At 42.5% G+C, this 13676-nt stretch overlaps 2 protein-coding genes across 2 annotated transcripts; both read left to right on the top strand.

Annotated features, from left to right (window-relative positions):
• The first annotated feature begins 1831 nt into the window (after nt 1-1831).
• On the top strand, nt 1832-6429 carry LOC139296752 (zinc finger protein ZFMSA12A). The gene is made up of 7 exons (XM_070919251.1): nt 1832-1940; nt 2755-2957; nt 3567-3659; nt 3748-3840; nt 3949-4059; nt 4146-4278; nt 4602-6429. Exons 1-7 carry the CDS (start codon nt 1937-1939, stop codon nt 5993-5995), a joined length of 2031 nt encoding a protein of 676 aa, XP_070775352.1. The 5' UTR covers nt 1832-1936; the 3' UTR covers nt 5996-6429.
• Nucleotides 6430-6899: 470 nt separating this feature from the next.
• Nucleotides 6900-12355, top strand: LOC139296751 (zinc finger protein 11-like). The gene is made up of 7 exons (XM_070919250.1): nt 6900-6912; nt 7800-8002; nt 8130-8222; nt 8684-8779; nt 8969-9079; nt 9190-9319; nt 9430-12355. Exons 1-7 carry the CDS (start codon nt 6900-6902, stop codon nt 11298-11300), a joined length of 2517 nt encoding a protein of 838 aa, XP_070775351.1. The 3' UTR covers nt 11301-12355.
• The last annotated feature ends 1321 nt before the right edge of the window (nt 12356-13676 follow it).

The following is a 13676-nucleotide window of genomic DNA, read 5'->3' as shown; positions in this document are numbered from 1 at the left end:
ACATTTTTAAAAAGATTAAAAAGGCACTATGTCTAATTACAAAATGCACCAGCGCACAGTGAAACACAGCAATGTCAATGTAACGCATTACAATTCGTCTACATATAATGTGGACATGCTAAATTCTAATATAAAAGACATTTGATGGATTGCATGTCCTATGTGTGTCATTTATTCAAATAACAACAAGGAAGGTCATGAGTCACATCGAGGCTCGTCATCATGAGTCAAAGAGGTCAGTAGGAATGTAATTCATTTTTCAACATGATGGTGTATGTGTCTTTAAATCTGTCCGTTGCTGTGGTGAACTTAAACTAGTGAAATATGTATAAACTACCCAAAGTTGGGCCTAATTTTTTGGGTTATTATTATTGTTATTACATGAAGACTTAATTCGTAAGAAAATTACCAATAAACACCAAACCAGTTTGTGATGTTTGAAGGGGAAACAGGACTGTGTTTTTTTATGAATCTTTGCATGAATAACTTTTTTTTTTCTGGCATTTGTGGTGCTCGTTTTTTATGGAAGCCCATTTCTGCCAAGAAAAGAACTAAAAGACATAAAAGTTAGGTATGATAAGTCCAATTTAACGTGGCAAGTCAAACCTTTCAGTTAAAATGGGGAACTTTACCACTAGCAAACAGTTGCTCATACATGTCCTGCAGATACAGAGCAGCATTAGCGTTCATTTGGCCGCCTGGCAAATAGTCACTTTCCTTTTAGCTCTGTTTTTGGTCTCCACTAACTCCTGAGAGAAATATCTTTAGCTGCTAAATACTCCAGTGCAGGTAGTGTACAGTGGTTTTTTTTGAAAACAGGTGCCTGAGACTGGTTAGACGGAACCAAAACAATAAAGTTGTGGGTGTAAAACAAAAACAATGAGCTGAAAGGCGCTGCAAAGCTCTATAGAGTTGAGGGGAACTGCAGGTGAAAATGATCTGTGAGTTCATCACCTCACATGCACAGTCATTTAATTAGTTGTTATTATAAAACATTGATATTAGCTGCCTTCAGTCCAGACTCAGTGAGTCAAAAGTTTTCTTATGTTTCTGAATTTGGATTTAGCATCTCAAAACGTTTAATTAGTATCATCATTTTGACTTAACTTGAATTGACTGTTGGTGGTGACAGTAAAAATTGAGTTTGGCCTCACTAAAAGGGCAGAGAATCCAATGAAAAGAAGAGTAGAGGAAATAGCCTTTTTAGGTACAAGAGGGCCCTTCTGTCAGTCACCATGCACTGCAGGGATTTACTTGGTGTCATGGTGGCTAACGCTGCCCAGATGGTCTGACGAGGCACTATCTAATTACTTTTCCCATGGTTCCTCTATTTCTGATAAACTGGGCTGTCCCTGTAAGAAAGCCTTCACTGCCACCACCAGGGGATCCATGCAGCTACAGATCAGTTTCAGGAATGACTAGATTGAGTTTGTTGTTGTTGTTGTTAGTTCAGTGATTATCTGAGAGGCTCGGAAAGAGGTTGATTTTCATTTGTTTACGTGCACATTACTGCTACATTACAACAGGCCTACATTTTGCATTGACGCTAGGTTCTTTTTTTATCTTTTTATGTGACTGTGTTTCTTTTATTTGGTAATTAGTAATTAAGTATAAAGTAATTAATATGAGTCAAATGTGTTGAAAGAAATGTTGAAATGATATGGAAATTGTGCATCCTGAAATATTACAGGTGTTTGGTTGCTGCGAGAGAGCTGACGGTGGGTGGCGGTAAAGCAACAGGATGTCAACGGAAATACACAACACGAAGAAGTAGAGTCCGGAAATGGTGTTCAGCTGCATTTGACAGCGAGAAAAACAGCGAGGTGTTGGATTAGAAGCTAATTTTGACAGCTACTCACTGCAGGAGGAAGACATTGTTAATTAGGAAACATTCCTCAGTGTCGGTTCAACTATCATTGCTCTTCGGGGGAATAAAATGGGTAACGTTTTGTATTTTGCTGGGCTCATGTCGGTTTGTTTTGAAGTTGTTAGCTTGCCTGCTAACAGCAACTTCCTAGCTTTGACTTATCAAACTGATAACAGTCATAATAGTTTCCTGGAGATGTTTTAGATAGATATAACGCGAGTGGAGACGCCATTGCAGGCAGTTTATTACTATATATATTTCATTTTGGATAAATAACCTTAACGAACAGAAGAAAGTTCTGCACTTCGTTGAGAAACTGTTTCGTTGTGCATCTCTAGCCCCCGTCAAGCCCAGCATATTTAAACTAATGATAATACATGAGTGGGCTTAAACAAACCAGGGCTAGTGCAATGAAAAAAGGACATTAATGAGCCTAAACGATACTGTTTGGTTGAGCTTCTTTTCCTCTTTAAACTTTATTAACCAAGTAAAAAAAAATCCCAGAGAGAGATCAAGCCAAGAGGGCAGCATTAAAACACTTAACACATCGAAACATCAAAACACATGAACAGGCTAAGAAAATTGTCACATGCTAGTACTCAATATCCAATAACAATACAAAACTAATGCTACATGCAGTCTTTGCTGCTGTTGTCACGCCTTATGTGGTTTATATGACTGGCTGCCAGATCACACAGCACATATGAATGTTAAAAGATGAACAGGCCACTTTATTGGCGTGACCTGTTTGCTGAAAGGAGCCTGTGTTTTCATCACTTGTTCCCTCACCATTCTGCCAATAATGTGGAGACTGCACCTTATGGTATAGCTGCTTCATGTTTCTGGTGTGAGAATAATAATGTTACAGTCACCACCTCCCCCCTCAGAGGGTCCCCTGCCCCTGTCCTCACTGAGGCTCCTGGTGCCACCTCTGCGGGTGATGTCGGCTGTGATGTGGAAGGTGGTTTGTCTGAGGAACATCAAGCATTATGGGAAAGTGGAGGAGTTTTTGTCCTTGGTAACAGAAGCCATCCCTGACATCTTGACAGACAGACAGATGAGACTGCTCACTCTGGGCTTAAGAGCAAAGGTAAGACATACAGATGCACTATACATCTATATGCTGTTGTTTTTATTTATTCATGCTTTTATTAACTTTAAATAGCAATATTTGTATCATGTCAGACCTATCTTTTACTGCTGATGTTTGCTTGATTGTGGAATTGCTGTACGTTTGATTAGATTAAACTTTATTGTCATTGCATATAGTAAGTACCAGTACAATGAAATGCAGTTTAGCATCTAACCAGATGGTGCAAAATAGAATAAAAGCGGCATGGTTGTTATTTGATTTGCAAATGGATAATAGGCTTTTTTCTTGATGTACTATTACTAAAAAGTGAAATCCCTTGACTTTCTGCTCATTCAAACTTATAGCAAAGCAAAGATAATGGAGCATCTAGTATCACATCGGATGGGGGGAAAAAATGAAGTAGTGGTGTTGAATGTGTTATATTACATATACATATATTATTATATTACATCAGTTATTCCTGTATTTTTTCCACCCCTGCATTTCAGTATGTAGGTAGAAAGTAATATGAACAGGGCAGCTGGCAGTTGATTTGATTGCTTGCAGTTCTTAGGGACTGTTGAGCTGTCTTACTTGTCGGTGACTTCTGCTTAATGGCTCTTCCAGATGACATTACAGATGTTAAGTTCTGAACAGTCAGAGGATCTCAGAGGTGTTAAAACACACTTGGACAGCCTCCTGCCATCTAGCTCAAAACAGGTGTGTGACTTTTTCAGTTGTGGACTTTAAATGTTGCCTGTTTAAGAAGCATCCTGCTTATTTTAGTTGTGTATATTTTACTTGACAGGTTCATCCAGGAAGTGAAGCTCTTGAAGACAACTTTGTCATACTTGTTCAAAGACTCCTGGAGGACCCAAAGGGGAAAGAGCACTTCCTCGAGGTGTGTCTCTGCTGCTGCCTCATTGTTAGCAGTTTGTTTGATTGTCAAATGATGCAGTAACGTGAGGTTTTACAGCCATGCTTTGGGTTGAAATTGTCCACTTCACAGAATGTGTTTCCTGTGGAGTATGGGCCTGACTTTGACGCCGCTCTGGAGACCCTGGTTTGTGAGTTCTTCACCAGACTGGAAGAGTTGCTGCTTATTCCAGACTTTAAGCAGGTGAAGACAGCAGCTTATTCCATAAAAAATGCAGGTTTCTATGCATTTCCAGACCATCAAATAATAGTTTTGTTTGTTTGATAAAGACTGCAGTGTGGATCAGTGATACACCCTCTGTGCTAGAAGAGTGCATGCAGTGTGTATCCAAAGCAGATGACCTTAAAGCACTGCTCAGAAGCAGGCTCCACTGTGGTAAAATGGCCAAGATGGATAGTGGTGGTAAGTCTGTCTGCCAGTTTTTGTTTTGTGCATATTAGTGCTGAAACAATCAGTCAGTTAACTGATGAGTCAATTTATCGTAGAGTGAGAAACTATTTTAAATCTTGTTTTTGACACTGTTTACAATTTTATGACATTTATAAACAAAATGGTTCAACAAATAATTGAAAAATAATCAAGAGATTAATTGGTAATGCCAATAATTACTAGTTGCAGCCCCAGTGCAGCTATATTACAACTACTTTGAAAAGTAACACCCTTAAAAGGACTCAAATGTAAATGAATCATTTTTAATAACTTTATTAATTTCTCTTTTCAAACAGTGCCCTCTCCCTCAGAGCAGCGGCTCTTCTCATCATTATCTCTCCCTCCTTCACTGCGAGAGACCAACGCCAAAGATGTGGAATCAAACACACAAACATTTGAAAACCAAAGAGAATCTGAGGGGATTTCTCCTCAGGAGGCCGGAGATATGGGGATACAGGATGCAAGATGGCCATCTGAGGAGGAAACAAACATTCGGGACAGCAGCAATGCAGAGCAAACAACAGGAGGGAAATGCAGCGACAGCGTTCCTGATGTTCACATTGTGGAGGAGAACGATGACCGAGCTTCAGCCACCCGCCGGGCTCCATCTACTTCTGCTGAGACTCCAGTATTGTCCAGCTCTATGATTGGCCCTCCACGGCAGAGAGTCGCACACAAATGCACTCAGTGTGGAAAGTGCTTCATTTACCGCTATGAACTCCTGGAGCATCAGAGGCTGCACACGGGAGAAAACCCTTACAGGTGCTCTCAGTGCGGTAAGGCCTTTAGGAGGACCTCTGACCTGTCCACTCACAGGCGGACACAGTGCATAAAAGCAGCTTATATTTGCATCAAATGTGGGAATAGCTTTCAATCTACACAGGACAAATTTAGACACGAGTGTGTTCATAGTGTCCAGAAGTTTGACTGTTCTCAGTGCGGAAAAAGCTTTAAGAAAATGCACTTGCTGGGTAAGCATGAGCTGACTCACACCCAGAACCGTATCTTCACATGCAGACAGTGTGGGGAAGTGTACCCCAGTATGAGTGAGCTGAGGTCTCACCAGAAGATTCACCCTCCCGAGCTGTCCAACCAGTGCATGCAGTGTGGGAAATTCTTCAGCTCTGTTGCCTGTCTGACAGCCCACGAGCTGCGGCACAGGCAGCAGAGAACGCAGATTTGTGCCCGTTGTGGCAAAGCTTTCAAGAACAAACATGACCTGAACCTTCACATGCGTAGTCACACAGGCGAGAGGCCGTTTCAGTGCACGTACTGCGGGAAACGTTTCTCTGTGTCAGGAAACCTGAACATCCACATAAGGACCCACACTGGAGAGAAGCCGTATCTGTGCTCTGACTGTGGCAAGGCTTTCGTTTCAGCCGGCGAGCTGCAGATACACAGACGCACCCACACGGGGGAGAAGCCATACAAGTGCACTGTATGTGGGAGAGGATTCACCATGGCGAGCAAAGTGACCCTTCACATGCGCGTTCACACCGGGGAGCGCCCTCATGTCTGCCCTGAGTGTGGGAAGGGTTTTTCACGTGGCAGCGAATTGAAAAAACACACCATGAACCATACAGGGGTTCGGCCCTACGCTTGTCAGCTGTGCGCAAAGACTTACACGTGCCTCAATCACCTGAAGAGACACTTGAAAACTCACAGTGTAGTCCAAAACCAGTCTGTCTAATTCCATTGATTACCAAATGGCATTTTTTCAAAGGAATATTGTCTTCATGCAACTAGCCTGTACTGATTGTGGTGTTGACTTTATGCACTGTGTAATTGGTCGATGTTGCAAAAGTACTTGTTGTTACCGACTCATTATCCTGCGTTGTCAGATCTGCTCTGATTGTATCCTCGAAAATTCTTAAAGCTGCTTTTGGGCCTGACCTTTAACTGTATTTCTTTTGTTGTCTGATGTCATAAAACATATGTTAAAGGGGTATCTAAGAAAATATACTTCAACAAACAATAAATCCCAGCCAGGCTATGGAAGTACCCATTTGTTTGTTTCTGTCAACAGCAGAATTTGTACTTGAATCCAACATGAAACACCCTTCAGCAGTTTTCCACAACATCAGTATTCTCTGTTTGTGATCTCTAAACATAACAACAAATTAGATATTTGAAAGAAATTCACTTACCTGATTTTTTTTTACCTGTTTTTTTTCTAGATTGTATTCAAAGCAGAAAGTATAATCGTTTAAACGACTCCTACTTTTAAATGTAGTTTATACCAACAAAAACATTTTACCTTAAAATTGTCTGGATGATTTTGAGATATTACAAAACATGAGGGATGTGAGAAAATACAGTTTATCAAGTCTAAACGTTGCTTTTAAGATTTAGTTATTTCACCGCCTGGATGTCATTTTGACAGTCGAGCCGCCTTATCCGGGCTGCCCCGTAAAGCAAAACGAACCTTGCTGTTACAAACTGACACTGACTGCGCTCTCCAGAATGAACAACGTGTTTCAGGAAGAAGTTGGCGCCTGAGGCCCCGTATGCGGTTAGCTAGCACGCTAACCGAAAGTATGAAAGATATTCCATTGTAATGATTTTTCTTCCCATCGTTATTAAAGAATTCCACAATGAACGACATGGGTATGTATCCGCTTGCGACGCTCGGCAAAACGGTGTATTTTTCGCTTCTTATGCGGCTAGTCGAATAGCTAAAGCGAAGGATTAGCAGAGGCTCAACAGGCCTGGACTAATCCCTGGAACAAGAATTGTTTTCCCCCCAATAATAGGCCGGTTTTACCAGGCAACATACCGCGGCCTTGTGGCTAGTCTGGTAACGTTAGCCAACGCTCTGCCTCGAGCACCAACAGTAACGATATTTCGTGTTTAAAAACGTTTTCCTACTATTGAAAATGTTTTCAGACGTGTATCATACGCAACACATCTGTGGTCTTTTTGACTTGACAGTGGACGTTTGCAGGACCCATCTTAATTTCAATTAAAGTGACTAGTTATCTGGTGGAGAACGTGAACTGTTAATTAGTATAAATTGGCTACTCGCACAGTGTGCGGTGCAGTGTTCAAACACTGAATGTGTTTGTGTTAGCATTAGAGGACTAGCTGCTCAAACGTTTAGAGCTATAAACAAGCAATGAGCGGTGGGAGCTTGACGTCTGCACACTAGCCTGGAGCTTTGGATAACAGCAGCCTATAGTGCTGTGTTTGTTGTTGATAGTGAATCACAGAGATGGATACTGGAGGACAGTGAACGGACCGTCCTACTTCAGTGGCTACACTGACTTTTAAGTGAGATGCTGTACTGATAAGGAAAGGCAGTTCCAGTCTCCCATTGGCACTGGAGCCTAGTTATATTTGTTAACATGAATATTTGCATTAAATCCAGTCTTTCTCATGTATATGTATATTTAACAGTATAAGTGAGCTGTGGGCATATGCAACACCATTTACAGTGTACAAAGCTCCCATCTTTCTTTTAAGTTTGTTTGACTCAGTCTAATTTCTCTTTGAAGAATTCAGCGTCCCCCTGTCCTCGCTGGCACTCCTGGTCCCACCACTTCGGCTGATGTCAGCAGTGATGTGGGAAGTGGTGCGCCAGCGGAACATCAAGCACTATGGGAAACTGGAGGAGTTTGTGTCCATGGTGACGGATGCAGTTCCTGAACTGATGAGCAAAAGAGAAGGGAGACTGCTCTCATTGGGCCTGAGAGCAAGGGTAAGTGTTTTGAAATGTGAAGGTCCCATCATGTATATAATGAGATGTATTCAAATAAGAGACCAAAGAAAAGGGGGGTCATGGAAACATTAAAATCATTCAATTCAATGAATGAAATTTCCTCCAGACGACTCTTGAACTGCTGCGTTCTGAACACCCTGAAGATCTCAAGGCTGTTGAGACCCACCTCAACCGAATCCGATCTTCTTGCATTGAGGAGGTGAGGTTTTTATGAATTGGTTGTAGAACTGAAATGATTAGTTAACTAATCCATTAATCAGTCAGCAGGAAATTCTGTTCTATTCTGTTCTGATTTGATAATTGATTAATCGTTTGGCTGAATTGTAAATCAAAAATGCCAATATGTGGGCTGGTTCCAACATCTCAAATGTCGGGATTTTCTGCTTTTATTGTCTTGTATGATAGTAAATTGGATATCATGGAGTTTTTGAATGTAGGTTGGACAAAACAAAAACATTTTTAAGACATTGCCTTGTGCTTTGGGAAATTGTTGTGTATTTTTCACTTTTGATTAAACAAGAAAATATTCAGCAGATTAATCAGTATTGAAAATAACCGTTAGTTGAAGCCCTAAGTGGTTGTTTCATACTTTATTCATATTCGTATCACATTTCATTTGCCTAAAATCATGTGACTGCAGTGTTTTGTTTTCTGACTCAGACAAATGATCCCGTAATTGAAGCACCAGAGGCAAACTTTATGAAGCTGGTGCAAGGCCTCATTGAAGACACTGATGGCAGAGAACACTTCCTCAAGGTAAAATTAATATTACATGTATAAGGTGCAGTAAATGATATGATCTGCCATGATTCAACTGTTATACATCCATTTCTTTATCTCAATTTAACAGAATATGAGAAATGAATTGGTGATATCGCCTGCCTGATCATAAAGGATAATGCCATGTGCTGAAGGTGTCTGCTTGTCTGTTTTTCCTCCTGACAGAATGTGTTTCCAGTGGAGTATGGCCCAGACTTCGACACAGCACTGGAGACGCTGGTTTGTGAATTCTTCACCAGGCTGGAGGAGCTGCTGCCAATACCAGATTTCAAACAGGTGCAAAGAGGATTTCTGAAAGAAGAGAAAATAAAGTCAGTAAACAGGAGCACTTTCAATTTGAAATTTAAAATGTTTCTCTCTTCTTTTTTTTTGTGCCTCTTGTATAGACTGCATCCTGGATCAGTGCTGCCCCCTCTGTCTTAGAGGAGTACATGCAGTGTGTCTCAAATGGAGAGGACCTTAAATTTCTTCTGCAAAGCAAGCAGTGCCATGGGAAATTAGCTAAGAGTAGTGTTGGTATGTGCACAATTTATATTTACTATGCACTAATCAGCATATAGTTAATTAGTTGTAGAAGAGGGATTGCTGTATTAACACATAATTTTCTCCTCATATTTTCCCTGCAGCCCCATTTCAGTCAGATGATCTCCTCATTCCCTCCCTGTGTCTCCCTCCATCGCTGGAAGTGGCCATCGCTTCCCACCCGAGTGCTTGCGATGATGAAAATAATGACGTCCCTCAGATTGTCATGTTCGACGAGGAACTGTCTACAAACCCTTCCACCTCAGCTGACTTTCCCGAATCGCCAAAAAGGACAGACATCCCATCGTCTCCTCGCAGGAGGCAGCAGTCGGGGATGCATAAATGCCCCGAGTGCGACAAATGCTTCAAGCATCACTCTGTCCTCATCGAACACCAGAGAGTCCACAGCGGGCTGCAGCCTTACAACTGCTCAGAGTGTGGGAGGGCTTTCAGAACAGCCACTCTGCTGGCTGGTCACAGGCTACGGAAGTGCAAAAATGCTGCGTATCTGTGCATTAAATGTGGGAACAGTTTCCCAACGTCACTGGACAAATTCAGACACCATTGCCCAAAACGGGGCCGTAACTACGATTGTGGGCACTGCGGAAAGAGTTTTCAAAAGTCCAGCAGCTTAAAGGAACACCTGCTAACTCACGTCCAAAGCCGCCTGTTCAAGTGCAGTCACTGCGGGGCCGGTTTTTCAGGAATCGGTGACCTGAAGTATCATCAGCAGGTAGACCATGATAAGCCTTATCAGTGTAAGCAATGTGGAAAGAGCTTTATCTCCTCCAAGTGTCTGGCCAAACATCAACAACGGCACGAAGAGGTCGGTGAAATGGAGACCGTCAAATTAATGAGTGGAGGTAAACACAGGAAGAGTGGCTTCACTCATCGGACTTCCTCGGCATCCTCCAGGAAAACGTCGGTCAAAGCTCTCTTCCCACGAGGACGAGTCACGCACAACTGTCCGCTGTGTGGAAGGAGCTTTAAGTATCGGTTTGAATTTCTGGAACATCAGAGGTTCCACACTGCGGTGAAGCCTTACAAATGCTCTCAGTGTGGCAAAGCCTTTCGCACAGAAGCTCACCTGTCCGGCCACAGGAAGAGGAAGTGTAAAAACGCTGCCCACATTTGCACCAAGTGCGGCTGTCAGTTCAGGTCTCTGCACGAGCGGGTCAGACACCAGTGTGTCCAGCTGCTGACAAAATACGAATGTTCTCACTGTGGAAAGACCTTCAAGATGGCCCACCTGCTGAGGAACCATCAGATGAGTGAACACCAGCTCCCCTACAGCCCCAACCATCGCTTCAGGTGCAGATACTGTGATGAGACTTTCCCTGGCATCAGCGAGCTGAAGTACCACCAGAGAGTCGACCACGAGAAACCCTATCAGTGTCAGGAATGTGGCAAGTGTTTCCTGTCTGAAAAATGCCTGGCCAATCACGAGCTGCGACACAACGATGACCGACCGGAGAGCTGCCTCGTCTGTGGCCGCGGCTTCAGGAACCGCTACGACTTGAAGCAGCACATGCGCACTCACACGGGAGAGCGACCTTACCAGTGCACTCACTGTTCACAGTGTTTCTCCACAGCAGGAGGACTGAGGAGTCACACCAGGGTTCACACCGGCGAGAAGCCGCATGTTTGCCCAGATTGCGGCAAGGCTTTCTCCCAGATGGGTGCAATGCGCACCCACAGGCTCACCCACACAGGAGAGAGGCCATTCAAGTGCACAGTGTGTGGTAAAGGCTTTACGATGGCACACAAGGTAACTGTTCACATGCGCGTGCATACAGGAGAGCGGCCGTACGTGTGCTCGCAGTGTGGGAAAGCCTTTTCAGATGGAAGCGTACTGAAGCAGCACATGCTGAACCACTCAGGGGTGAGACCGTACCACTGCCAAATCTGTCCCAAGACCTACACCTGTCTGAACCACCTGAGGAGGCACCTGAAAAGCCACTCCAACATGAACTGAGTCAGGCCTGAAGGCAGAATCACTGCATTTGGCAGATGAATTGCAATGGACCAACTAAACCAAGCAATACATGAAGGATAGAATGACGCTGTACAGGTGATGGTGGAATTGAGGTTAAAAGTTCAATTTCCTCTTCACTGTAAAATAGATGTAGTCACAGTAGCCAATTGTCAAGGACTGTGTGAACATTTAAAGGAATAGTTCAACATTTTGGGAAATGCACTTATTCGCTCTGTTGCCGATTATTAGATGAGAAGATTGACAGCACTCCAGTTTCTGTCCGATAACGAGCTGGAATCAGGAGTTGCTTAGCTTAGTTTAGCTTAGCTTAGCTTAGCACCGCACAAAGACTGGAAGCAGAGCATAGAGCCAGGCTAGCCATCCAAAGGTATAAAAAAATCCTCCTGGCAAAGAAATAACCTGGCACATATAAAACCAGTTGTTTTTGCACTTCAGTTTTTGTATGGATTAAACAAGATATAACATGTTAATTATTAATATTTTTTCAGGCTAGCTATTTCCACCTGTTTCCAGTCTTTAAGCTAAGCTAATCGGTTGTTGGCTGTAGCTTCATATTGAACGGACAAATATGAGGCACCAGTCTTCTCATCTAACTCTGAGTTAAGTGAATGAGCGTATTTGCACAGAACGAGGAACCATTGCTTTAACATCAGTACAATCAAATGGTCTGTTTTGTTCCCTCATTCCCCACCAGGCTATTCCTTGAACTTTTTTTTTTTTCTTTTTTTTTCTTACATCAGTTTCTTGTGCATGAATACGTTTGGATGTTATTCTGGATATTATTTGGGTGAGATACTGTATGTTCAGAAGCTGTAATATTGGTGAAAATATATTTTTGGAAAGGCCTGAAAAGTAATAGAAATGAACATTTTGGCCCTCTGTAAATATGCTGAAAGACAAATATTGTGAGAGTGCAAAGTTAAAATGACACCGTTTATTTCAACACAACATAACTTTATTCCTGTAGGCCTTTTATATCCCCCACTATGGTTTGCAAAGTTTGTGAATTTCAAATTAAATGACCCTGGGTTATACCTTGTGTGAGTTGGTTGAATTCATTTAGCAGAGGAAAACATCTGTAGGAGTTCTCAGGATAAGTGTGGACCGCACTGGAAGTTACATTTGCTATCAGAATAAAAGAAGGCGTCACTAGATGGCAGCAGGTGACCATTAACCATTTCCCCCCTTGATCTTCATGCATTGTCAGGCAGCGCTGGCCGTTGGTGACTATAGGTATTGATATGAACAATGGGATCAATCAGATATTCCTTGCTTTGCTGCAGTCTTGTTGAGGGACTGATACAGTGGAAGCTAATCTGGCCCATTTCCTGTCATTAACTGTTTGGCGTGGTCCGGAGTCTTGATTAGCCTGCAATTTCCTGATGTTTTGACTGGCGCCTTGCAGTATCTGAAGTAGTTAAAACCAGGATAGAATTCCCCCACTTACATACTGTTTGTATGGTGCCCAGCTTAGCTAACAGTACAGCTTGATCTGGATCACCACCGTTCCAGTGCTTTGTACGTTAACTTGGTGCCTCAGGCAGATGAAGTCTAAAGTCATTTCGTAAAACAGGCACATTGTGATTAATCTCTTCCATGTGTGCTGGACTGACTTTCATGTTTTCGCTGGAAAAGAGAAGGTGTTTTTTTTTTGTTTTTTTTAACCCTCATTTTCTCCCTTGTCCCATACTTGCGTTTCATCTCATCCGTGGTCACTTGTTGCATTGTAGCTTTTGAATCATATTCTCTCAAACAAACCAAAACCTTCACAGGGAGATCAACCCCAAAGATGAATGTGGTGGTGTGTTAAATGCTGCAAGATGTTAAAGACCTCAAACTGTAGAAGAAGTGTTGTCAGGCGGGAGACTCGGCACTATTCCTTCTTTCTCTCTGACTCAGAAATGCTACTAATCTTCTCCACTGAACATCGGGATCCTGTGGAAACTCGTGCTACATCCTGTCTGCCAACAGGCCGTGCCCAAGACATTATGCAGAACCTCTCAGCTTTACGAAGCATGTGTGGGGTTTTTTTTTTGCATTTCTTTCTACATGTAATGCAGCTTTATCTTGACCTTTTGAGGACATACCCTGTCTGTGTTTCCTCGGGGTGAAAGATAATGACTTCTCAGTGATCTCAATCCCACCTGCCGCTTTCAGGACTGTAAAAAGGCAACAAACAAAAAAAAAAAGAGATGCCTTCCTTTGAACAAAAAAAGTAATTGTGAAAACTGAAAACACTCCCTACTGCTTGGCTAATGAATTCTTGAAGAGTTTTAAGAGTAATGTATTCCTGATGAAGGCTGGTATTGAGACATCTCAAAATGCATGCATCACAATTTATACACACGCCTGTGT

Source organism: Enoplosus armatus, chromosome 14, assembly GCF_043641665.1.
Source record: "Enoplosus armatus isolate fEnoArm2 chromosome 14, fEnoArm2.hap1, whole genome shotgun sequence".
Lineage (NCBI taxonomy): Eukaryota > Metazoa > Chordata > Actinopteri > Centrarchiformes > Enoplosidae > Enoplosus > Enoplosus armatus.
Note: the sequence above shows the minus strand (reverse complement) of the source record. Positions and strands in the feature narration are given on the sequence as shown.